The sequence below is a fragment of the Cornus florida genome, unplaced genomic scaffold (assembly GCF_030987335.1).
Source record: "Cornus florida cultivar Cherokee Brave unplaced genomic scaffold, ASM3098733v1 CherokeeBrave_3.0.0_Hap2_Chr07, whole genome shotgun sequence".
Lineage (NCBI taxonomy): Eukaryota > Viridiplantae > Streptophyta > Magnoliopsida > Cornales > Cornaceae > Cornus > Cornus florida.
In genome coordinates, this window is record NW_026775577.1 from 31,370,319 (window position 1) to 31,397,138 (window position 26,820).

At 32.1% G+C, this 26,820-nt stretch overlaps 1 protein-coding gene across 2 annotated transcripts; it reads left to right on the top strand.

The window, feature by feature from the left end:
* Positions 1-7,795: 7,795 nt before the first annotated feature.
* Positions 7,796-10,642, top strand: LOC132266950 (E3 ubiquitin-protein ligase APD2-like). Of its 2 annotated transcripts, XM_059767971.1 has the most exons (5): positions 7,796-8,022; positions 8,358-8,479; positions 8,564-8,633; positions 8,797-9,088; positions 9,176-10,642. In XM_059767971.1, exons 2-5 carry the CDS (start codon positions 8,411-8,413, stop codon positions 9,258-9,260), a joined length of 516 nt encoding a protein of 171 aa, XP_059623954.1. In that variant the 5' UTR covers positions 7,796-8,022; positions 8,358-8,410; the 3' UTR covers positions 9,261-10,642. The 2 variants fall into 2 exon arrangements, with proteins under 2 accessions (XP_059623954.1, XP_059623955.1); XM_059767972.1 differs by lacking the exon at positions 7,796-8,022 and having other exon boundaries at positions 8,355-8,479; positions 8,564-8,629.
* The last annotated feature ends 16,178 nt before the right edge of the window (positions 10,643-26,820 follow it).

Here is a 26,820-nt window from a genome sequence, read left to right on the forward strand (position 1 = left end):
CCTCCCATCATTCAAGGCAATCAAGGTGCCCATGTTGCACTTCCAATTGCTAATCCTCCCCTTGCTTTAAGAGATCACTATGTGCCTAATGAATATAATACACCCACATGCATTCAATTGCCACCATTTAGAGCACACCACTATGAAATCAAGCTACAAACCATACAAATGCTTCCTAACTATCATGAACTTCCAAGTGAAGAACCTTACAAGCATTTAGATGAGTTTCTTGAAGTATGTTCCATCGTAACATGCCGGAAGAGGTCTTAAGGCTTAAACTTTTTCCATTCACCCTTAAAGGCAAGGCAAAATATTGGTTTAACAATCTTAGGCCTTTTTCAATAACTTATTGGGCAGAAATGCAACAAGAGTTCTTGAAGAAGTACTATCCGGTTTCTAAAACCAATGCCATGAGAACTTCAATTAGGAAATTTTCACATGGGGATGGAAAAACATTTCATGAGGCATGGGAACGGTGTCCACATCATGACATGCTCAAATGACAATTAGTTCAATATTTTTTTGAGAACTTATCGGATAATTACAAGGGCATGGTTGATGCTTCCATAGGTGACTCTTACATTGATAGGCATGAGGATGACGTGTGGCATCTTTATGAGATCCAATTAAGACATGACACATCATATCATAAGGGGACCACCACAAATACTGAAACTATTCAACCTTCAAATTGGGCCTCTACAAGAAGCTTAAGCTGGGTTAACTAAGCATAATGGGCTGAACTCATTATGAAGGCCCGAGATGATAAGACCCCAAGCCTAATTACGAATATATTACTAAACTCATTTTAGTAACAATTCTATTAGAAGAAGAATTATAATCTATGGAAACCAAATAATGTAAATCCTTATTATAAGGAAAGTATGATGTAATTCAGATGAGTGAAAATTCTATGTATCGTACTTTATCTTTTAAGAATGGTAGAAATTCTAGTGGTAGGTTCATGCAGTAAACTAACATAGATGATTTTAGAAGATCACAAAGCCATAAGGTGACTGTTTATTGATGGTAGTATAATTATTAAACAGAAACAAAGTCTCTGAATCACAAACCCACAAAGCAAAAGTTGAATTTTATTATTTATTTTATTTTATTTTATTTTTTTAACAAACACACCCACAATTTTCAAATTTCAATCCAAATGGACCAAAACAGTACATATATAAATAATATACACATTTGACCAAAAAAGAATTGCCCAATAATGAAAAACAGTGAGTTATGTGAATCAGAGACAAATTATGAGAAAATAATATAAAAGTATGATGTTACACAAAGACAACACAAATATAAATATAAATTTATAAAAACAAAATCTCCAATAGTAGACAACAGAGACCCATCGCCAATCTCTCTCTTTCATTGTATAATAAACAATCCCATATGAAAAAATATAAATAATAAAAATAATAATAATAATAATAAAAAGGACAGAGAAAAAAACGAAGCAGCTTATCGTTGAAAACATAAATGTAGAGGATAGCATTAAATTTACAAGGTCTTGAGACAACACGGAATCAATTTGGGGAATTGATTCATACGGATGGAACAAGTACTTTAGAGATATAACTAAGCCATACTGGAAATGAATCAAGTTTCTCTAGTGCAATTTCATCACCCGTCCAACCAAAGAGAAGTGTTTGGGCTTGAATAGGACGTAGTTAATTTTGTGAATGAAGCCGAAACTAAGAAGAGGTCTGTTTAAAATATTTGAATATGCCCCTTAAATCTACACCAATATACACACCTCTATATATACATTTCTATAAATCCTAATGTCCACTAGATTCTTTCTAATTTAAAATAGTAAATGCATACTTTTGTTCATTTATTTTTCAGAATTTCTATCAAATCGAACTTAATAGAGCATGTACATGTATGTTCAGCCCTTCATCGCAAAAATGATTCAAAAGTGCCCGTGCGTGTATCCAGTTGAAACTATTCTCCCTGATGTATTGACATAGAATAGTCACATTGATTAACCAAAAAAAATTTAAAAAAAAATACCTAGCTACTGTAACTTTAAGATATACGCACACAACATAGTATTCCGTCTAAAAAATTATAATCTTACCAATATTAAGGCAAATAATAATAAATAAATAAGAATAGAACTTATGTCACCAAGAAAAAGATGGTAGAAAAAAGTAATGCAAAGCACCCAACCAAACTCAAACTTCACAAGTAACAAAATTAAATCAATAAAGCTGAAAAAATAGTTAAATATTTAAAATGTAAATCTTTCTAGTAGATATAGTGAAAATTTTATTAGAGATTAATTATAAAAATTACAATAGCTGTTAGCTTCGCCTTTAACTTTCTCGGAGAACTTGCTGAATACAACAATTACCCTAATTCCCACTTGTTGACAATAGTCCTAATCTCTTACTTGGAATTGATACATGGAAGAAAGAATCACAAATTTCTCAAAATAAATATCATAATATACATGTGTAAGTGTATTCCTACATATACAAAAATTATACGTGTCTTCTAATTTTTTGTTTAGTAATTTTTTAATCATTTTCAGGATTGACAGCTTGAAGCTCAATGACATGTTGATAAGTTATATAACCATTCTAAAATTTGAGAATATGTAACAATTTTTGAAGGGATGCACTGATTATTGCATTAGTGAAATTTTTTATACTATTCTATTTATTATTTTAGAGTGGATTGAAACTTATCAAAAAAAAAAAAAAAAAAAAAAAACGAAGAAGAAGAAGAAGAAGACAGAGAGATTGCAGGTTCTGGCACTAACTAAGATTGCATTCCTTACCCCATGGATGAAGACTCAAACTCCTACTCAAGATTATCCAACCGAGTAAGGGCTTAAGAAAATTTTTGATAGCTAAAAGATGCTTCTTGACCTGGCAGTTAAATTTGATTATCAGAATATCAGTGTGCGTCTGTGTGGAGAGAGAGAGAGCCCGTAAATAATTTGGTAGCTACTTCAAACCACCCCTAACGGTGTAGCATAATCAATCGGACAGACAAATATATCGGTCAAATTGGTGCCCTTTTGATGAAATTCCCCTAACGGTGTAGCTTCTTCTTTTTTTTTTTTTTTTTTTTTTTTTACATAAACACTTGACCCTTTATCATACTCATATAATTTTCATTGCTGAAGTCAGCATATAAAGTACTAGAAGATTTTGTCTATGAATGATTCATGGTGATCTGATAATTACTTAAACAACACAAGCACACTTCTACTTTCAAAATTTGTCAAATATGTTTTTTTTTTTTCCCTAATTAAGAAAGAAGGCAAACCTTCCTAATCCAAAGAGCATCTCGACAAAACATCATCTCAACAAAACATATGATCGGACATATATCACTTGTAATTAAGGGGGCTGCCATTCCAAGTCCACCCCAACAAGAAGTCGAAAAAGTAGCATAGTTCGTCGGTGAGGGTATCACACAATTGAGTGTAGAATTGATTTTAAATAGGACAGTTATATTAATCACAGTTTTAAAATTTTCCGGTCGCAGTTGCAGTCAAGAGTTCTTAAAAACGATAATTATTCTTTTTTATGATCATATCAATTTTTTTATTTTTTTATTTTAAAAACTCATTGGATCTCTTTCAGTAAGGTATTCAGTTTTTAATTCCTCATTAATATGACGACGAAAGAAAATCACGGCTTCACTTTATCTTGTAACGAAACATCATTTTTTTCTTTTATTTTATTTCCAATACCCATGGTATCTAAATGGATCTGAGCGTCCGGAATCCAAGATAAATAATTTTTATCAGAAATGTCAAAACCACGGATTCTAACTTTGTCAAGTTTGGCATTTTCAGAATAACTAGATATAACAACAATATAAGATACAATTTAACATAGTATAAAAATAAACATATATCTTAATAATAAAATGGCATTAAGTAAAACAATAATATAACATGAACTATTATAATTCCAGTATAATTAAATAACAAAGATTATAAACCAGCCATAATGAATAAATTATTAAATAATAAAGACAATAAAATCAGTCATAAATTATTAAATAATAAAGGTGGTAAAACTGATCATAATTAGTAAATCATTAAATAATAAAGGCGGTAAAACCGACCATAGCTAGTAGATCGTTAAATAATACAGACGGTAAAACCGATAATAGTGTAAGCACATATATCACTTAAGTTGATAAATTAAATCATAAATAATAATTAATTCATAACTAAGATTTTCTTACCCTCTGAAATGAGAAATATTATTTCAGCAAAATAAGTAAACCTAATAATTTATCAAAATTAATATCACAAAAAAAATATAAAGTTGAGATAGAAAGAGAAAAGGAAAGTTTATTGTTCAAGTGTCGAATGCTTAAAGCTCGTGCTAATAAAGTATTATAATTTATATATAATGTAATAGTATATATAGAGAGATAAATAGAGATCAAAGAGAGTAATATATTCAATATCACCTTTCGAGTACAATTGATGGATACATATAGGCTCAACGATGAGCTCCAAGTGTAAGCCAAGACAAAAGAAAAACTTGCTCACCACTTGGGGACTGTTATTGGCGATGTAAGCAATGATGCAAAGTTCAAAAATTGCATAACGTGGATCCCACATCCAAAACATTAGCAGTCTGATCCACATCCATAGCATTTGCAGTCTTTTTACATTCTAAGACATCGTCTTCAAAGGCTGAGCAGTGTAAAAAAAGAAGACAAACCTTCCTAATCCAAAGAGCATCTCAACAAAACATATGATAAGAGATACGTCACGCTTGTTATTAAGGCGGCCGCCATTCCAAATCCGCCCCAAGAAGACTGTCGGACGAAGCCGAGGAGGTACTCCGTCCAATCTCGCCGCCCCTTCCACCGCCCTTCAAGTCACCATCGCAGTCACAGGCGTGCCCAACCGCGAGCCCTCTCAGGTAATCGCAGAATATTGAACACAAGAAATAACTAAAAAGTATTATTGGTTTAATTGTTTCTTGAGCTCGACCTTTTAACACTTCAAAATTTTTCTTTCTTTGGGTTTGAGCATTTTCTCCAACAGTGGAATCCATAGAATACAGAACACCACAAAAAATAAATAAATAAATAAATTTGCTTCATAGCATGTGCTCAAGGCTAATGAATTGAGCAGTCAAAATTCTAGATGAATGAGCTTGTTTCCTAGGCTTCTCTTGTAATTTATATATATGACCAAGTCTCTTGAGAATTATAAACCTCATGTAGTTGTGAAGAGTCTTTTAAATGAATCATATATATGCATGAGTTCAGACTGCAAATACTATTAGGGTGGGGTTTATTTAATCCATTTAATTAGCCTCTTTCAAATTGACCTATAGAGATCACAAGAAAAGGAGAAGGAAGATGATTGAAAGCCAAGATCCATTCAAGATATGGAAGCATTGGATTCTGTCATATACTAATTGACAGGGACAGGTGATGCACTCCATTTCACTATCTTTAATTAATTGAAAGTTGAAATCAATTAACTTAATAGAGTAATTCAATATAAATTAAACCTGGCTAAGGCTCATAATGTTTGGGATTATAGGATGATGACAAGAGAAAAAGAGTTGGGGGGATAATAGGATGATGACAAGGAGAAGAAGAGTTAGGAAACCACTAGGGGTATTTTTATCATAAAAAAATTTCAAACATCCTTTTTCCAAAGCCAACAAGTCAAAAGGTTAGCATAGTCATTTTACAATTAAAAAGTACTCTTAAAAAGTGACATTTGGAGTGTAAATGAAATATATATTCATGTGAGTGCAAGTTAAAATTAAAATATTTATCTATGTGAGATTTGACCTAACTTAAAGGAATATTAATGTAATTTATTCACTTCTTTTTTATGGTGGCAAATAACACAAAAACGTACTTTTGAGAATTGAATTACGGCCTTCCACTTTGGAAGCTGAATTAGTACCACCGTCTCAAAGGCAAGCGTGTGTGTTTAACGATAAATTATTACGTAGCACTGGTGTAAATATCAATTGACACATAAATATATGTGTAAGTTTTATATTAATTTTATTTAGTTTTTTTCTTGAGTTTAAGATGATTTTTGACACTTCTATATATTTTGGATAAAATAAATTATACAAAAATTATATAAAAACATAAATATATATATATATATATATTGAAATTGTACATACAGATATGCACATGTATAAATATAGGTCTCATAACTGTCTTGTGATAAGCCCAACTACCTTTCAAAGAAAGTGTACCCACAAATTTGCTCCTTCAGTCACCCACCATAAATATTGAAATTGTACATACAGATTTACAATTTTCTTTTTTTTTTTTTCTAATTAATTGAAAGTTGAAATCAATTAATTAAATAGAGTAATTCAATATAAATTTAACCTAGCTAAGGCTCATGATGTTTGGGATAATGGTGTGTTTAGAAAGATGACGAGGATCAGCTCAAAGGAAGATGATGACAAGGACAAAGTTCCAAAGAGAGAGAAAAAGAGTTAGGAAACCACTTGAGGTATTTTTGTCATAAAAAATTCAATTACTCATTTTTTTTAAGTTTGTCAAAGGGGTAGCATAGTTAATTTACACCTAATTAGCCCTAACAATACTAAAAAGTGACATTTGGACCATAAATAAAATACATATCCACTCTTTTGAATGTGAATGTAAGTTAAAATCAAAATATTTATCTTTCTTAAATTTGACCTAACTTTAAGGAGTGTTAGTGTAATTTGCCCATTTCTTTTTCATGGTGGCAAATAAACAAAAACCTACTTTTGAGAGTTGAATCATGGCCTTCCACTTTGGAAGGTATAAGTAGCACGATCTCATAGGCACCCATGAAAATGTAGCGATGACAACAGGACGGCGGAGTTGACAAACATCTATTCCACCCCGTTAGAAAATCATTCATATCAATTTCGTCCCTACTTCGGCAAACAAAGTACTGACTCCGCCTCGCGTACTCTATTTAATTGCGGAGCGGGAACGAGTTATGCCACTTTTATTATTTAGTTAAAAAAAAAAAACTAACCCAATTTGATCAAATTAAGTTGATAAATAAGGTTATCCAACTTTTAAATTACAATAAAGTAAATATTAATATATTAAATACACTTTACGCAAAGTAACAAGGGTCTTAAAAATATTATATATATATATATATATATATATATATAAATTTTAAAGGTACATGTATAATTGGGACTTGTTCATCACTAAATCGCCCATGTCCCAAATTCCTTTCGAATTTTCAATTATTTTACCATACTCGTCCCAAACCTATTTAAGAAGTTATCAAATTCACCCCATTAGGGTCGGAACGGGGCGAAAACCCACCATGTCGGCGTAAATTACCGTCCCTATGAAAAAGAGACGAGAGTGTGTGTTTAAAAATAAATTATTACATAGTCCGACCCAATCATCAATTGACACGTAAGTATTTGTGTAAACTATCTTTATATCAATTTTTTTCCTATGTGTAAATATGTGATTAGGCGGGCCGGGACCATGTAATATTTTCTTGAGTTTAAGACGATTTTTGACACTTCTATATATTTTGGATAAAATAAATTATACAATAATAATATAGGTGAATAAAAAATATATTGAAATTGTACATATAGATATGCACATGTATGGGTCTCGTAATTGTCTCGTGACAAGCCCAACTACCATTCAAAGAAAGTGAACCCCCAAATTTTCTCCTTCAGTCACCCACCACAAATTTTCGAAAATTGAGTTACAGAATTAAGAGACCTAACGGTCTTGAGTCAACCCATATATATATATATATATTAGTTCTACTACAATATGTTGCTATCTATCTTTCAAACTGTAACTGATAATTTAGGCACCAACCCAACACTCACAATTTAAGCTCTTCTCAAACTTTGAGGGATGAACTCAGCATTTCAGACATTAACAGAGCCAATTTTCGTTACGTGTCGCCATTTTTTGGCGCCCAAACTGGATTTTATTTCATTGGTTGTAGAAGAAGAAGATTGAGCTTCCAAACTAACTCTCAGGTCCATACAAGTAAGTGGTAAACTTTTGTTTTTATCGTTTTCCAATTTTCATTTTCTGTTTGTTTCCTAGGAAAGTGTTGAATTCATTGAATCTTTGCATCGTTCTGTTGTTTGGGTATAGAATTAAAGTGATTTACAATTCGTCCTCCTTGGCATTTCCAATTACTCTTCCTAGTTTTTTACTAGATCTATAGCTTCAAACTAAATCTATACATACAAATATGTATATAGATATATAATTTGGTTTCATTTCCCCAGTTCTTGATTCTGCTTTGTGTTTTGAAAAGCAAGAAAATTATTTCATCTCTCGTTCTCTTACAATGGTTTGTTTTTTTATATTTTCAGGCGCGTGTGATTAACGGTTATTAAAGATAGAGCAAGAAAAATAGAGATATATAATGTCGTCCTCAAAGTATGGACAAAGCTCGCTCAGAACTCAATTAATTATCGTAACCAGGACCGAAGAAGTAAGCCATCATATATCCATTTTCATTATATATATATATCTTCATATGTTAAAGTTTTGAGCCTATAATTCTTTACAATTACAGGATGATCCCATGGAATGGTATGTTGCAGTTTCTTTTGTGGCTCGTGTGGCTGTTTTTATCGCAATTGTAGGTAAATTACATTCAAATTTAATTACAACACATCTAATTTTTCACTAGATTTTGATACAAGTGGTACAATTTTTTTTTTTTTTTTTTATTTATATTTTTGGATGTGACAATTGATAATTGAGCTCTTATATCTAAATCATTTTTGATGCTGAAAAATTATGCAGCATTGCTCATGTACATTGTATCTCTAATCCTGAAATACATTGGAATCTCCAACGATGTGCCCATAGTAGTAGAACAAGTGACCGCGACGGAGACTAACCGTCTACTATCGAAAACCGTGATTCCATTCGCATATGGAGCATGCGAAGATGATCCAGAGTCCGGAAAATGCAGTTCATCATCGTCGAATGATTTGTATGACGGAAAAATATGCATAATTTGCTACGATGAGGAACGGAATTGCTTCTTTGTTCCTTGTGGTCACTGTGCCACATGCTACATTTGTGCCCAGAGGTATATTATATATGCTTTGAGTTAATTAGAAATTTTTAAACATATTTAAAAATAAGAAATCTTACGAAAAATTGGTTATTTTTGCAGGATTATTGATGAGGAAATTAAGACGTGCCCAGTATGCCGAAGATTCATTCGCAAAGTAAGAAAAATGTTTGCTTCAGTTAATTAAATTTCTGAGTAAAGTTCCACCCTTTTCTTTGCTGTTTGTTTGGTTAGCGGCCAGAAGGAAAAAGAAATAGAAAATTTATAAAATTTTTAACAGTTTGGTTAACGTGAAAAAAAAAAAATTCAGAAAAGTATTCCCGCAAAAGTTTTCTCTATCAAACATGCGAAAATTTTAATTTTGCATGAAAGTTGTATCATTATATATTAGTTTCATCTTATACCCCTTTTCTCTTTGTTGTTCTCCAGACTCACAAAATGTGAGTTTTCTTACACAAATTAATACTCCTAATTTGGTTACAACTCTCCTACTCTTATCCATTCCGGATATGGCTCAACGGTTTACTCGCTGGACTTTGGAGCTTAGCAAACCCAAGGTCTGGAGTTCAAGTCCCGCTGGGTGTTCTTTGTGGCTAGCTTACGCTGCCCTTGTAGTGACTTACCCGGCCTGGTGGAGAGGCGCCCTTTCGCGTTTTCGGGAAATAATCAAGTTGTTGAGGAGCCCTAAGGGTTCGTGCCTTCCCAGACACTCCGAGTTAAGTAAAATAAAAAAACTCTTTTACTCTTCAAATTAAAATTTTTCGCTATTCCTAATATAAAATGCAAACTTCCCAAAACAATAAATTAAAAAAAAAAAAAACTATATAAAGAAACAAAATACCAAATACGTATCTGGACATATATATTTATTCTGGACATATATATTTATTCATAAATCCAATTATATATTTTTTTTATTACTATTATTATTATTAAATTCATAAGTGTAATTTAATTGTATATATTATTTTACTGCTATGATTATTATTTAATTGTATATACTATTATTATTATTTTACTATTAAATTCATAAGGATAATTTTGACATGTAAAATCATTTTTCTTGCACTCTCTTGCTAACCAAACTAATTGAACAACAATTCCTCACAAGTTTCATCGAAAAAATTCTTGTTAACCAAATGTATAATAGAAAACTAATTTTCTTTTCTTTTATTTCACTTTCTTTTCTTTCACTTTCCATCATTAATTTCTAGCTAACCAAATGGACCTTGGGAAATTTTCTTCATTTGTAGAGAAAAAGAAAATAAAAGAATTATTTGGATTTTGCTAATAATTTAAATTAAAAAAAAAAAAAATTGAGTTAGAACTTAGCCAAACATAATCACAATGGAAAAATCAGCATTTAGTTGATGATGAGAGTGAAAAGGCCAGCATAGGCTGGCCCAATCCATCAAAAGCCATATTTGGGCCTAATTATGAGCCTGTCATTGATATTAGAAAAGGTTTTGGTTCTGTAATCACCAGATAAAAATGGGATTTCAAAATGGAAAATGATTTTTAGACCAATCAGTTAAAATGATTTGCTTGATGGACAAATTTGAATATTCTAATCTTGTTTGGTGTACGTTTTTTTTTTTTATATATATTTTTATTTTTATCAGGTACTCTAGCAATGAAAAGTAAAAAAAAGGGTAAAAAAATATTTTGCTTTGTACGGTGTCAAAACGTTTCGTGAATAGTAGCCAGAAATTGAAACACTAATCTGGTGTTTTTACATGTGTTCAGCACTGTGGCAACAGGTACTGTAGCGATGAACCGTAAACCCTTTTTTTATAAAAAAAAAAAAAAAAAAAAAAAAACTTTTTTAAATTTATTGTTAAGCTAACCATCATATTTTTTAAACTTGCAAAATTTTTTTTTTTGTTTTGTCAAGTTTACATGTTTTTATTTTCAAAAATCTTGCAATAAATGAATGTTACATGTTTTCAATTACTATTCAAAATAATTTATAACCAAATAATTATTTTGTTTTGGGTTAAAACAAAAAATGCAAAAATAAAAGGCATACCAAATATGTCCTAAGTTATGCAGAAAAACTAACAAAATTCAAATGAGTAGCCAATAAATTTGAGATTTTGAAATTGTTGAAGATTAGTTTTAGTCCATTCATGTGACAGATTGATATGATATGTAGCTAACAGATGAGATGGTCCACATGAGATTTTTATATCTTATAGCTAAACCTGAAAGTCAACACAACCTAACTTTCTATGGTCCAAAGTAACCTCCAAGTTTAGCTACTAGACTAGTAGTTGATGGTAACTCTTTGTGTGATTTGTGTTCCAATGACACCATCATGAATCATGGATATAGACTCTAGTTTGAAATTTTGGAATTTGGAGAGAATATAATTATTCTTATTTAATACTATATTGGATTATAATTTGCGTGAGAACAACCCTAGTGTCCCAATCACATTTCTTTAATGAATCACGATAGTCTCCCTCATTTGGACTTTTGAATTCCAAGATAAGATATTATTATTGTTTCTTAATATTTGGTTCTAATGTATATATCATACATTTAATTATCAAGTATACGAATAGGGGTTGATCTCGATCTCGATCCCCTCCTATGAAGGAAATTTTGTGACAATTATAGGTTGTTAGTGCAACACGTTACATCTTAATGCAATTTATATAAAAAAAATAATAATTTTTGCAAAAGTGATATAAAATTATTAGTCAGAACGTAGCATGGTATGAAATGAATTAAAAAAGAATTCAGGTTCGTATAGTATACCCCTTTTCATTAATTTGAATTCTTGTGAGCACATCTTGGTACTCATAAGAATGATCTACTTAGAAAACCAGCTTTGGAAGACTTTGGCTTATTTACATCTTGTGAAAAATTAAAACACGCAACGTCTATCTTAATATCAACAAGAAAAGGACAACTAACTAGGCATGTAAATGAATCGAATTTAAATTGAATTAGGTCTGATTCAATCTGAATTTAATAAAAGTAATATTCGAGTCGATAACTAGATGAGTTATCATAAAGTGGCCGCTGTCCCCACTAAAAAAAAAACATTTACAAAATTATTTATAATCTTTGTTAATTTTTTTTTTATAAAAAAAACTCCAATTTCTAATAATCACTTTTTATATTTTGTTGTTCAAGTCCGTTCTCTCTCATATAATTTTTTTTGAGTCCGTCTTTGTCTTTGAGGTGGACTGAAGTTGATTGTGGCAAGCTCTTCAACGTTGTGCACCTAAACCTCATGTCTAGTTGCTAAAAGTGATGAATTTGATTGTGCATGGCTCTTATGGTCTAAGAAAAATTGCATCCCATGATATTTTCGACCTTGTGGAAAGATACATGCTAAAAAAAATAAAAATAAAAATTCTCCAAACATAATAAAATTAGGAGACTTATTTTTATATTTTTATTTATTAAGTAAGCACTTACGTACGCATTTTACAAATTTTCTATCATGAGAATTACCATTGAATTATTAAGTACTTGTGCACATATTTTAAAAATAATTGTGTAACTTAACTTCGGGCGACTATCAAAAACTTGTGTGACCAATAACTATCTCATTAAATGAATAGGTCGATTACATGGCACCAAGCGGACCATCTGATCAATGCTTCATAACCCTTTCAAATAGTGGAGAATAAATTTTATTCAAGTGGTAGAGCACATGTCCTTATTAATGTGACCTATTAAAAATTCAAAGAAAAATGGCCCGCTCTGTTTCAATGGAAGAAGACCCACAACATGACTCTTCTCCGAGTTGGGGTCGTAGGAGTCGGAGAACGGAAACTAGAACACAAACGAAATGTGAAAGCAAAAATACATTTGAAGTATGAGAGAGCAATACTCATTAAAAATAATTGTACAACTTAATTTCAGACAACTGTCAAAAAAAAATTTATGTGACCAATAACTATCTCATTAATTGAATTTGTCGATTCCTTTCAAATAGTGGAGGATAAAATTCATTCAAGTGGTAGAGATTGCGCAATCCCACACGTTAGCCTTTTGCCACAAGTTCACAACCTTTGAGCTGGACTGAAGTTGATTGGTGCATACTTTTCGTTCTTGTTGCGTAAATGTGTGATGAATTTGATGATACTTTCAACATTGGGGAAAAATACTTGCCCAAAAAAAGAAATTTCTCGAAACATAATAAAAAGTAGACTTGTTTTCACAACATAAAATACTATATAATTAAAAAAAAAATAGATAAATGAAAATATTAGCAAGTCATTTCAAATTTCAATTCAATCACCAATGCCCTTAACTTCAACGGTATGATTGAAGATAGATATAGGCAATGTAACCGTTAAATCATATTTTTTTTAAAAATAAATTTCCATACGAAGTCCAATAATTCAAATAATGAAAAACAAAATCACAAATAAGAAATAAAAAATTATAATAACAACTTAGACGGATGTAACTAAAATTTTAATCGATTAATAAATAAAATAAAATAAAATAAAATAAATTATTGAAACGTAGAACCTCCTTGTTTTATTGAAAGTTATTAGGACTTCTTATGAGAAAGTATAAATAGTAGATGGTATGATCTCACCATCTTCGGAGGGAGAGGCAAAGTGTTTGAATTTTATTAGAACTAATATTGTCTAATTTGCATTTGCTTAAGTTTTTCCCCCTTTTTTAATAAACTTCTTAACTAATTACAAGAACACTCAACCTCTCTTTAAAGAGTAGAATTTATATAATAGCTAAAGTAGATTGGTGGACGACAATAATTTTAAGATAACAAATGTATATTTTAACAAACTTTTACGATTTTACTAATCACTTGATTTGACAACAATAATTCTAGTACAACAAATGTGTATTTTTACTTTTACAAATTTACCAATCAGGCCATCAATGATCTCTAATAAATCTTGTCACCTTTGTTTTTTTTTAGAACATGTGTGTATCGATATCAGAATACACGCACCATTTAAATTAAGAATGTGATTCATAAACTAAATTTCAAAGAGTAACCTCCCAAATTCCTGCCAAAAGACTTCATTAGCAATGTTGCTCTAGTTAGACTTAAATTGACTGTACATTTAATCCTTTTACACCTCACATACTTTTCATTATCAAGCTAATTCTTTCCCTCTTATTATTATTTCAACTTTTTTTAAAAAATAAAAAAATAAAAAAAAATTAATATTGATTTTTTTTTTAATGTTGTTTAAAATCTATGACTAATAATTATGTCCATATTTTGTCCGATTCCACATGATTAATGCTTTCTATTTCTTTCTAAAAAATTTAAGAATCTATTTTTTATATGTAAACTGATATTTGTCGTTATTATTATAGTTTAAGATTTAATTTATGATCTTCTCAATATATATGTCTTATATTTGTTGTATATAAAAAAAAATTATTCCAGTGCATGAAACTTTCATTATTACAGAATTTAGAGATGATTAAATGTAAAGTTACCTCTACATGTGAAATGATGTTTTTCGTATTAAACTTGTAACTTTCATATCATAATTATAAATAGTTAAAAATATAAATATAATGATTTTTTATTTTTTATTAAATATTTATTTTTAACAAAGAGGTGCTTCACAAAAGCCTTATTAGTTTAGTATGTAAAAAATAAAATAACCCTTGGTCTAGTCAACCATCTCCTTCATTAAAATGGAGCATAACAAAGGAGTTTGAAATTAAATGTGGAATTTTTTTTTTTTTTTCAATTTTTTTTTTTAATTATGCAATGAAGAAAAAAATTAACCAAACAATGATAAGAATGTTTCATTACGATGTGAAAGTTGCAAGTTTGTATGCGGAGATAAGATGATCAACATTTTAACTTTTTTCTTAACCCGTACATAGTGACAAAGCTCATGCGCTTTAAACCCTTGAATAATGTACACACACCAAATGCACCCAATTGTTTTCAAACGCTGACGCCGCATGTAACATTTTTTATTTAAAGTGATACAAGGTAAGCACCCAACTCGTGCAAAATTTAAAGTGCTAAATTTTTTAAGTGATAATTTAAAAATAAATATTTTTTTTAAGGTTTAATTCATTTAGCCCCTTATGGTTTGTCAATACTTTAATGATACTCCCTTTATATTTACAAAAATTCAGTCAAATTACTTACTTTTTCTAACACACCTCAGTCTCCTGCCTCCTTCAACGGAATCAAAGACATTTTTTTTTTTCTTTTTTTTTTTGCTGATATCAACAAAAAAAAAAAGTAAATTATAATGCCCACATTGTCTTCCAACGATCATGTTTGACTACAGACTATATAATAGTTAAGTTCGGCGACGCTTCACTTACAACCTTCAGTTACAGCCTCTGTAACAGTTAAGTCTGGCGATGCTTCAACCAACCATGACCAAACTTGACAAACCCAGTTCAATCCGGTGAAGCCTAACAGAGGCGGCCAAGTTCCATGAAACCCACTCCAATTCCAGCGAGCTCCAAGGTTCGACAAAACACCCATATCAATCCGACGATCCTACCTAGTGTGTTGGAAATTAAAAAGAGGAGAACCAACTTGCTCTGTTTTGGAAGCCAAAAAAAAAAAAAAGACTGAAATTGAAATATTATTTCTGAAAAAACAGAGATTCTAAAAACCCACACTATTACATTGCATCGACATATGTTAATTTATAGATAAAACACATGTAGTGGCCATCCCCACTTTCTTAGAACATGCTGAAAGATAAACATAAAAATAGGAACAACTATCTCCACTTCCTATTCTGCAGTTAACAACCAAACACTAAACCCACTAAACTAGAACACTAAAAACGTGGGTGAATTAACTACATCATGGATGGATTTGCATCATCAATTTTCATCACTCCCCCTTGATGCAAAACTGGAAACACCGAGAGAAAATCTGAATTTAACAAATTTCAGATAAGAGAGTGCTTTGGTGAACCCATCTGCAACTTGATCATTGGTTGAACAATACTTCATCATAATTATTCCTTTCGCAACAACATCTCGAATGAAATGGTGACGAATTTCAATGTGTTTTGTTCTTCCATGAAAAACTGGATTCTTTGTCATTGCAATTGTAGCCTGGTTATCACAATAGATCTTTGTCTCCTCTCTCTGACATTGATGTAAGTCTTCCAAAATTCTTCGCATCCAAATAGCTTGACAAGCAGCTAATGAAGCTGCATAATACTCTGCTTCTGAAGATGATAATGCAACTGTTGCTTGTTTCTTTGAAACCCAAGACACAGCTCCTGAACCAAGATTGAAGACAAAACCGCTTGTGCTTTTCCTGTCATCTGTAAAACTAGCCCAATCACTGTCAGTAAAACCAAGCAATTTAAAATTAGGAACTGGTTTATACCAAATCCCAAAATTACTTGTTGCCCGAACATAGCGAAGAATCCGTTTTGCTGCTCCAAGATGATGTGCAGAAGGATTATGCATAAACCTTGAGATTAAATTCACTGGAAACATGATATCCGGTCTAGAATGAGTCAAATACAACAATCCTCCAACCATGCTTCTAAAAACCTTTTGATCAGCCTTTGGAGTCCCATCATTCATTGATAACTTCTCACTTATATTCATGGGAGTAGAAAAAATCTTGCAATTTGACATATTAAATTTCTTGAGCAAATCTAATTCATATTTTTCTTGAGAGATAAAAATACCATCATTAGTTTGTTGAACTTGAAGACCAAGAAAAAAATGCAATAATCCCAAATCAGACATTTCAAACTCTTGCATCATACTCTCCCTAAATTCTTTAATGAAGAAGTTAGAAGATCCAGTGTATATAATATCATCCACATATACACATGCAATGAGAATATCATTACCTTTTGCCTTCACATACAAAGTAGGCGCACTATCACTTCGATGAAACCCGTTTTGACGAAGATATGAATCAAGTCTGCTGTACCACGCTCGTGGAGCTTGCTTTAATCCATATAAAGCCTTTTTTAATTTGTAGACTTTCTCCCCCTTTTCTTTTATGACAAATCCCTGTGGTTGTTCAACATACACATCTTCTTCCAAATACCCATTTAAAAAAGCAGATTTAACATCAAACTGAAATACTTGCCATTTCAATTGAGCTGCTAAATTTAAAAACATTCTGATAGTTTCAAATCTAGCAACTGGGGAAAAAGTGTCAAAGAAGTCTATACCATACTGTTGCACATACCCTTTCGCAACGAGCCTTGCCTTGAATTTTTGCACAGTACCATCTGAATTGTACTTCACTCTGTAGACCCATTTCACACCAATTGCATCATTCTCAGCTGGCAAGTCAACTAGCTCCCATGTTTTATTTTTTTCAATTGCTGCCATTTCTTCTTGCATAGAATTTTCCCACTCTTGTATTCCTTGTGCCTCCTCATAACTCATAGGTTCTGAAATCATAAGAGCAAAAGTGCATGACTCATAAATTTCTTTTAAAGACCGAAACTTATGTGGAGGTGTATCAGTATCAAGAGTAGGATTCATGTGGCTGTTGTCTTCACTACTTAGATCCCTTGAAGGAGTGCTCCCCGAAGAACTTGATGATGGAGAGGATTTTGGAGTCGTTACTTTCTCTATACTCTGTATCGGCTCAGCTTCATCTTCAACAAATGGCACAATTTGATTTTTTTCACTCTCCCAATTCCAGAAACTATTTTCATCAAAAACAACATCTCTGAGAATAATTAGTTTCTTAGTTTCTGGATTATACAACCGATAGCCCTTGGTTTCATCACTATACCCAACAAAGATACATTTCTCACTTTTCCTATCAAGCTTGGTACGGTTATTTGAGTCGATCAAAGAATAAGCAATACTACCAAAAACTTTTAAACGACTTACATCGGGCTTTCGTTTCCACCAAGCTTCATATGGAGTTATATTACGCACCGCCTTTGTTGGAGATATATTAAGGAGGAAGACTGAAGTTGCCACTGCTTCTGCCCAAAAATCATTTGGAAGCCGCTTTTCACTTAACATACTTCTAGCCATTTCCACAACTGTCCTATTCTTTCTTTCGGCGACCCCATTCTGTTCAGGAGTTCTTCTTACCGTCAGTTGCCTTTGGATGCCATTTAGCTTGCAAAAAGACTCAAACTGATTTGATAGGAATTCTCCCCCTCTGTCAGTTCGAAGAGTTTTTAAAACATGCCCACTTTCTTTTTCTGCAAAAGCTTTAAATTCCTGAAATTTCTCAACAGCTTCTGATTTGTAAGTAAGAAAGTAAACCCAACTCATGCGAGTATAATCATCAGTAAACAACAAGAAATATCTACTATTGTTTAAGGATGGAGTATTTGTTGGGCCACAAATATCTGCATGAACGAGTTCTAGAGGCATCTTCGCTCTCAAAGCTTTTCCAACTGGAAATGGTAAGCGATGCTGCTTCCTATAAATATAACTTTCGCAAATATCATCAATACAAATAATAGAAGGCAGACCAGAACCATCTTTTTCTGACTCAACAATTTCAGCCCATAATGCAAATGTCCATAACGCAAATGCCAAAGCCTCGACCCATCATTAACATTGGCAACCAGTGCACAATCATCAAAACATGAAAGATCCAGAGGAAACATCTTATTCTTAGTCATGTAAACTTTAATAAGAGGCAAATCAGATTTCCCCTTTTTAATTTCACATATATCATCATGAAATAAGACAGTATATCCCTTTTGAGCCAATTGTCCAACACTCAACAGATTATAAGCTAAACCAGGAATATAGAAAACATCATTAATTGATCTTTCAATACCTGTCTTGCTCTTAACCACAATGGTTCCCTTGCCTTCAATTTGAACTTGTTTATCATCACCAAGCCGAACTTGCAACTTTACTGATTCATCAAGAGTACGGAAAAGACTTCTTTCTCCTGTCATATGGTTACTACAACCACTATCTAACAACCATATATCATTTTTGCTTTCATTGGAATTTAAACAAGTAAGAAACAAATTACTTACTTCTTCCTTCGATTCAGTAAAATTAGCTTGTTGTTTTTCCTTTTCCCAACAATAAGCTTCAGTATGGCCAAATTTCTTACAGTAATAGCATTGCTTTCCTTTATAATTCTGTCTGTAATTCCCTTTATCACTGTGATGGTTGTCTCTATCACCAATTTGACGACCCATACCAGATCTGCCACGTCCTCTTCCACGACCACGATAGCCTCCTCTTCCTCGGCCTCGTCCTGCAATTTTCTGATCCGTGGAAGTGCCTTTAACACTTTTCTCTCTGTTAGAAATCTCCACCTTGGCCTGAAATGACTGCTCAATATTTTTCTGTGATGATCTATTAATTCTTTCTTCATGAGCTAGAAGAGAACCCATTAGTTCACTAAGAGAGTAAACTGTTAAGTCATGAGACTCCTCAATAGCAGTGACTAAATGATCAAATTTTGAAGGGAGACTTCTTAAAATCTTTTCTACAATTTTCTGATCAAAAATTTCCTCACCAAATGCTTTCATTTGATTTACAATAACAGAAACTCTAGAAAAGAAATCTTGCACAGATTCACTACCTTTCATGAGAAGAGTCTCAAACTCTCTACGGAAGGTCTGGAGTTTCACAATGGTTATCTTGTTGTCTCCATGAAATTCATCCTTCAAAATAGTCCAAGCTTCCTTTGATTTTGTGGCATTTGAGATGCGAGGAAAGATTGTATCTTTCACATCCTGCTGCAAAACAAGTAAAGCTTTCGCATCCTTTTTACGAAGCTCTTTCAACTCAGTTGACTTCAAATCGGTTGCCTTCTCAGCAGCCTTAGAGCTCTCAATATCTGCATAGCCAGATTCAACTAGATCCCAAAGATCTTGTGAAATAAAAAAGGTCCTCATCTTAATGCTCCAAAATTCATAATTTTCTCCAGTAAAATTAGGGATTAAAGATTGTGAGAGATTAAGAGTATTCATACCAATTGACATGATGAATTACTCAATACAAGAAAATACCTCTCCTTGAATTTTGCTGCTGCAACAATTCTTCAAAAACATCAACATGCCCAACACGAAAGAACCCGGCGCTCTGATACCAAAAATGTTGGAAATTAAAAAGAGGAGAACCAACTTGCTCTGTTTTGGAAGCCAAAAAAAAAAAAAAAAAGACTGAAATTGAAATATTATTTCTGAAAAAACAGAGATTCTAAAAACCCACACTATTACATTGCATCGACATATGTTAATTTATAGATAAAACGCATGTAGTGGCCATCCCCACTTTCTTAGAACATGCTGAAAGATAAACATAAAAATAGGAACAACTATCTCCACTTCCTATTCTGCAGTTAACAACCAAACACTAAACCCACTAAACTAGAACACTAAAAACGTGGGTGAATTAACTACATCATGGATGGATTTGCATCATCAATTTTCATCATAGTGGTCCGTATGAACTCCACCGATTTTTGCATACTTAATAATGATAGCTGCAAAAGTTCCCACGCCATGGTAGACTGTTGAGAGGTTCACCAGTGGAGATTGCGTCCCTTCATCACCGGCATAATCGTCAGAGCAGCATCTAGACGCTGCTTATACTTATAGTAGTGACCTGTTTCTCTAATTAACGTTGGCAGCGACCGTCATTGCCTTCTTCTCCTTCACACAGATCGCCGGTAGAGACCTGAAATCCATTATTGACAGCGACCCAAGCCCCTACTCGAAGCAACCCGCAACAACCTATGTGGTCGCTGCTACACTCCATTCTTCAGTGCAGGTTCTGCCGATGGTAAAAAAGAAGAAGAATTAAAATATATATATATATACACAGAAGAGAGGGTAAAATAGACATTTCATTCCCTATTTTAACATTGTCAGCTAACAATGTCTGTCAGGGATTCTGAATGAATTTTTACAAATGTAGGGGTCTTCTTGAAGTATTGACAAACCACTGGGGTCTCTTTGAAGTATTAATATTTTTAAAAATTTTAGAATTTAGCATTTAATGATAAGTGATGTCCTGCTACTTAAAATTACACTTCAATTCAAGTTAAATCAGTTCAAAATTAAGCAATGAATTTAGTTATCAAATAGTACCTAGTGACATTTGGTTGGACTACAATCCTCAGCTCTAAACGGGTCATGCTGTACCTATGCTGTAGTACAAAAAGGAATATTTTAAAAATGGATAACTCAAATTAAAATAGAAAACTACCAAAAAAAAAAAGGAAAACAAAATATACTCTTTTATTTCAGCGCCTCCCTCATCACTGTCCCGTCCGCCATCTCCCTTTCTCATCATAATCTACCTCAAACTAGCATCCTTCTACTGGATTATTCTGGCATCACCTCGTCGTTGTCTCATGGCTGTATTTTCAGATATTTACCCTTTTTCTCTCTCTTTCCCTTTTCATAAACCCAAACTCTCTGTATTTCTCTCTAAAAATCACACCAAATTAAGTCGTTTCTCTTTGGTTTTAATACCAATTAGAGGTATATATATATATATATATATATATATATATATACTATAGGCTATTTGTTTGAATTAATTTCAATCACTACTGTATTATATGATTTAATTCATCATCCATGGCTTCTCTTTACACCGTTTTGGGTTTGCTTTTTGCCTTTTATGTGTTTATGCTTGTTTCGGACTTGTTGATTTTTTATTTTATGTTTGTTCCTGTGATTAGATTTGTTTTTTTTGCTATTTATTATCCATTGATTTTTTTTTCTAACCTTTTGGAATTCATATTCACAACGGCTCATGTTGTTGTGATTGATTTCTTTCAATCTTCTTTCTAACTTTTTGATTTTGATCTGAAGATCTTTTTTCACCTCCAAAAATGATTTTTAAAATGTTTCAAGAGACATTTCCTTGAGCTTTATCTGATCCTGTTGATCATTAAAATAGTCAATACAACATACTAGGTAACATCATATTTTAGATACAGTCACGGCTGTTATTAGCACATCAAGAAAGCATTTAAAAAAAATCTAAAATGTAAATCATGTTTGAATAATTCCACTTATAATGGTCAGTGACATCAGGATTTTAACCATCTTGGATTCCAACAAAATCTTTAGCCAAATCATCTATTTACTCTTGTACATAGTCCATCTAATTTATCATTAATGCCTAACATGTTCAAGTAACCTGTGATTTAATCATTGAAAGTCTGATTCTTCTTCTTTTTTTATATATAAAAAGTTGACAATTAACAAAAATTAAATGGTCACAGAGATCAGGATCAAAACCAAGGTCCTACATCTCAAGCTTTACATTTTGAAATTACACATTATGTTTTATAGTATATGTTGCCTACTATATTAGGTCGACCAAAGTGATGAAAGTTCACCAATAGAAATTAACTCAGTTCAGGTAACGTGATACATTATGTTTTATAGTATATGTTGCCAACTATATTGGGTTAACCAACGTGATAAAAGTTCACCTATAGAAATTAACTCAGTTCAGGCAACGTGATACAGGGGGTGTATTGGGTTCACTTAACATGATCTAACTTTTACCAGTATTACGAACATTATTAGTTCAGGAACTTCTGAAATATGTAGCAGCTTGGACTACATTATGTAAGTTAACCTTCTGATTATGACTTTAAACTGAAGAACTTTTCATGCGTCCACCATCTTGATTGGGACTAGGACTAGCGTTACGAACAATTTTTTTTTTTTTTTTTTTTTTTTTTTTTTTTTTTTGAAATTTATAGTTTCATGATGAGACATTCAACTGGTGTAAAACGGAAACATCAAGCTACTTCCTCGAGTCCTGCAGACGTAGAAGATACTCCACATAAGTTGGTCAATTGCTAATTATTATATAGGTACAAATTTTATAAAATATTACTTTGTTAAAATATTCTATGTATATATTTTTTTGTTCTTAATATATTTGATTTTATGTCATGTTATTAGGAAACAAAATTAAAAAACTAGTACAAATATGGTGTGACAAAACAAGGAGTATCAAAAGAATGGAATTCGATGTCGGAAATTGATAAAAAGCCATTTAGAGATCTATATAAAAAGAATATGGTGTCTTATACTAAGAAAAAGAAAAAGCAGAAAAAACCTAAGGTAAGAAATTCTACATTGTAGGGGTGGTTGATAGTAATATTCAAGGGGTTCTAGTTGATTACAATTACTTGAAAACTGTTATGTATTTTTACAATGTGGAGCCTTTTAACACTCTGAAAAATAGAATAATGTCCCCTTTTACAATTCATTGAAGACTGTTTTGTAGTGTTATATTTGGTTTTCTCTCATCACTAATTATTAATATTATAAATTTATTAGGTAGCACATTTATCAAGATACAATTTTTTTTTCTTATTATTTTGTAATTTGTTGTAGAACAAAAGAGTGAGCACAATGCCGGTGAATATTTTTTTTGAAACTATATCTAGTTTTAAAGAAGACTAGATTTTTGCTGTTTGGGATATAGGTTTTGGAAATCTTCTTGAGTTGAAGTGAACCAATATCTTTGTCAGTACCTGATAGAAAATTTTGATAAGCACAGATGCGGTTTGAGGCTTTCTAATAAACTCATTCCGATAACAGCGACAGATGTCGAGCACATTCTTTGGATAACCAATTGTCACTTAGTAATGGTGAACTCAGAAGGAGATAAGGGTACGACCAACTAGAGTTTGGTGAAAGAAGGTGGTTTTATGAAGAAAAAAAAAAAAAAAAGGAGTATGAAGGTTTGCAAAATTGGTGAGATGCTTCGAAATTGGGATGATCGACTCGCTGATGATGATTTTAAACGACTTTTTGTACTATATGTATGCGAATGCATATTGTTTCTAAACACTACTCATGAGGTGTCGAAAGACTTTTTTGGAATGGTTGATGATGTGAAAAAGATCAACCAATACAATTGGGCAAAGTGTGTGCTTAATGATTTCGTAAAACAGGTTAATAAATTGAAGACATATAAACAAAAATGTTGCAATGGTAGTCCACTTTTTTTAAAGGTATGCATGACCCAAGTGTAATAAAATTTAATTTAAACGATCAGTTGCATCAATTTATAAGTGGCTTGTCAATGTATATACAATTGTTTTATTTGGTCCGTGTTGATTTCAATTGTCCAAAACCAATCAAGTACCATAATGTTGCTATTGATTGGCCTGAACTATTAATTAAGGAGCGCTTAAAATTTGAAATGTCTGAATTAGGGCGATTTGGACTCGGAAAGGTCACCTCAACTTTCTATTCCATGCACGAATGTTTCAAATTATGCCAAATTGTATGTTTAATTGCATAATTTCATATTGTCAATAGATTATACCACAAGAGAAGGAGGATGACAAGGGGGAGGAGGATGATGTTGATGTTGATGTTGGTGCTGATGCTGATGCTGATGTTGATGCTGAGGTAATTAATTGTGAAAATATATATCACTTATCAAAAAGTTAAACCTATCTAATATTATGACCCTACAAATTTTTTATTATACTAATTAACTAAGTTAAGATGGTTAAATTTCATTTAACTTGAGCAAATCCTTCTATTTGGTTAACACTTGTTATAATTATTTAAATCAACTGATGTATTCCTTCTAAAAACCTTGTTATATTAATATTTTTACACAAGTTTTATTAGAGAATTTGGAGATGGACTTCCATCAAGTCCATCAAATTCAAAGACATATGAGGATAAACATATAAAAAATTCGCTTAAAATTTGGGAGAGCGAACAAAATAGCAGCCTCACCCCGATTTGATGGATCTTGTGGCGACCTTGTGGACGGGTGTGTGTGAGCGTGTGCAGGGAACACCAGTAGGCTACCACACTAGGCGAGCTACAGGTGCACAATCCCACATCGTCTGGGTATGGATGGGGTAAGTGCTATATGTAAATTCAACACCCTTCTATGAAACAACGCGTTTTAAAGCCGTGATGGCCGTGAACCCATCAGAACTCTGTAGTTAAGCGTGCTTAACTTGGAGTAATACCAGGATGGGTGACCCCCTGGGAAGTCTCTGGTCTGGGTGAGCCAAAAGCGGACAATATTGTGTCTGGCCAGGGTGAGGGTCGTTACAGATCTCTTAAAAAAGATGGAGACAAATAAAGTATGCATGTCAAAATGAAGTATGCATCAACCCCCAAGGCGCCTGATAAGTAAGTTTACATGTTAAAATGTTCATAAAGTCCAACTTTATATAATAGTTATCTAATATAAATTTTTGTCTTATATTTTTAGAGAAATATTGGTGGATATTGATAATAATAAAGATAAAGAGATGGAGAAAAATATAGAGAAAGACGAATGTGATTTAAAAATTGAGACAGATATTCAAAATGATAAGAAAATTGAGAAAGAGGAGCAAATAATATAAAAGTCTGACCTTATTGTGATAGATCTTTGTCACCTAAAAAACTTTCCAGTGAAACCTTCTAAACCGGTGCGTGTCAATCAACCAAGTCGATTCGTAAAATCTCCATTTTACATTGAATCGGTTAAAAAGTGTACAGTTTTCTCTAACAAGTATATGAGGAAAGTATTGAAGTATGCATCAAACCTCAAGGCACCCGATGAGTAAGTATACATGTCCAAATGTTTAAAAAGTCATGGTTTTATAATAGTTATCTAATATTCATTTTGTTCTTATATTCTTAGGGATATATTGGTGGATATGCATGAACATCACTTAAGCCGCGGACAAGTCCGGATATTACTGAGTAGAGAATGGATTGATAGCCTGGTCAGTGTTATTGTTTTATGAAATGTATTTATGTTACTAATGTATTTAAATACGATATTAACAAGTAACACATTAAACTTTCAGCTTGTTGACATTCTCGTGAAAGTGTTGGTGATTAAAAATAATCAAAAGAGATACTTCTTTTTTTATTCTCCTATTGCGGTAAGTCTTTTATATAAAATGTTGTTTTATTAATGATTCAGACATTTGTTGTTGATGTTGCTTTGTACGTGTGTAGTCATCAATTTTACAAGCTAATGGGTGTGATGCTATTAAGCGGAGAGTTATGTTAGATGATGTATGGAAGAATAGCTTGAGGATCTTTAAAAAAAATAAAGATGAAATTCTAAAATATAGACGGGTATGTATGATTTATTTAACTATTAATGATTCGTTTCATTATCCATTGAGGCGTGTTCTATTTTTTATATTTATAATTATGATGTGTTCCAGTTCTTTTTCCCTACGTCAAATGACAAACATTGGTTACTCTACGTTGTTGATATTGATAAATTAACCATTTACTTGGACTCCCTTAACAACAAGATTAGAAGAAAATACGCTTACTTACTGGTAATGAGGTTTTAATGAACTCCTGATTAGAAGTTTCAATGTGTTTTTTTCTGTTAGTTTTGAGTTTTAATGTTATTAACTAACGTATATAAATATCACTTAATTGCAGAAAGAATTCATGAAAGTTTCTAATAGTGATTTTGTTCTTCTTTTTTATTAAACAAACCCAATATTATCTTGATTACAACATGAAATAATAATAATCATTCAACTCTAGTGACTTGTTGAGTTACCCACACCATCTGAAAATTTAAATGAAATTCTGCCATGGTTCTTGGATGTAATGTTGAAATGAGTCTCTATAAACTTGAATGGAAGCCAGGGATCCTTCTTATTCTCATGACAATTGGATGATAATACTCACCATAGCTGATTCGTTGCGAAAACTACCATTTGCTTTCTTTCTATAATTTGAGCTTGCCGAAATCAACTTTTTGAACAGGATATGGATATGTCTCATAATTGATTTATTGGCCCAAACTACTTAATTTTGTCAGAGCAATTATCAGGTCAACCTGAAAAAAAT

Excerpts from the sequence above, each read along its gene's own strand:
- LOC132266950 (XM_059767971.1), top strand. The coding sequence starts at position 8,411 with ATGTCGTCCTCAAAGTATGGACAAAGCTCGCTCAGAACTCAATTAATT. Across the intron at positions 8,634-8,796 it reads TGTTTTTATCGCAATTGTAG|CATTGCTCATGTACATTGTA; the intron begins GTAAATTACATT and ends AAAATTATGCAG. Across the intron at positions 9,089-9,175 it reads TGCTACATTTGTGCCCAGAG|GATTATTGATGAGGAAATTA; the intron begins GTATATTATATA and ends TTATTTTTGCAG.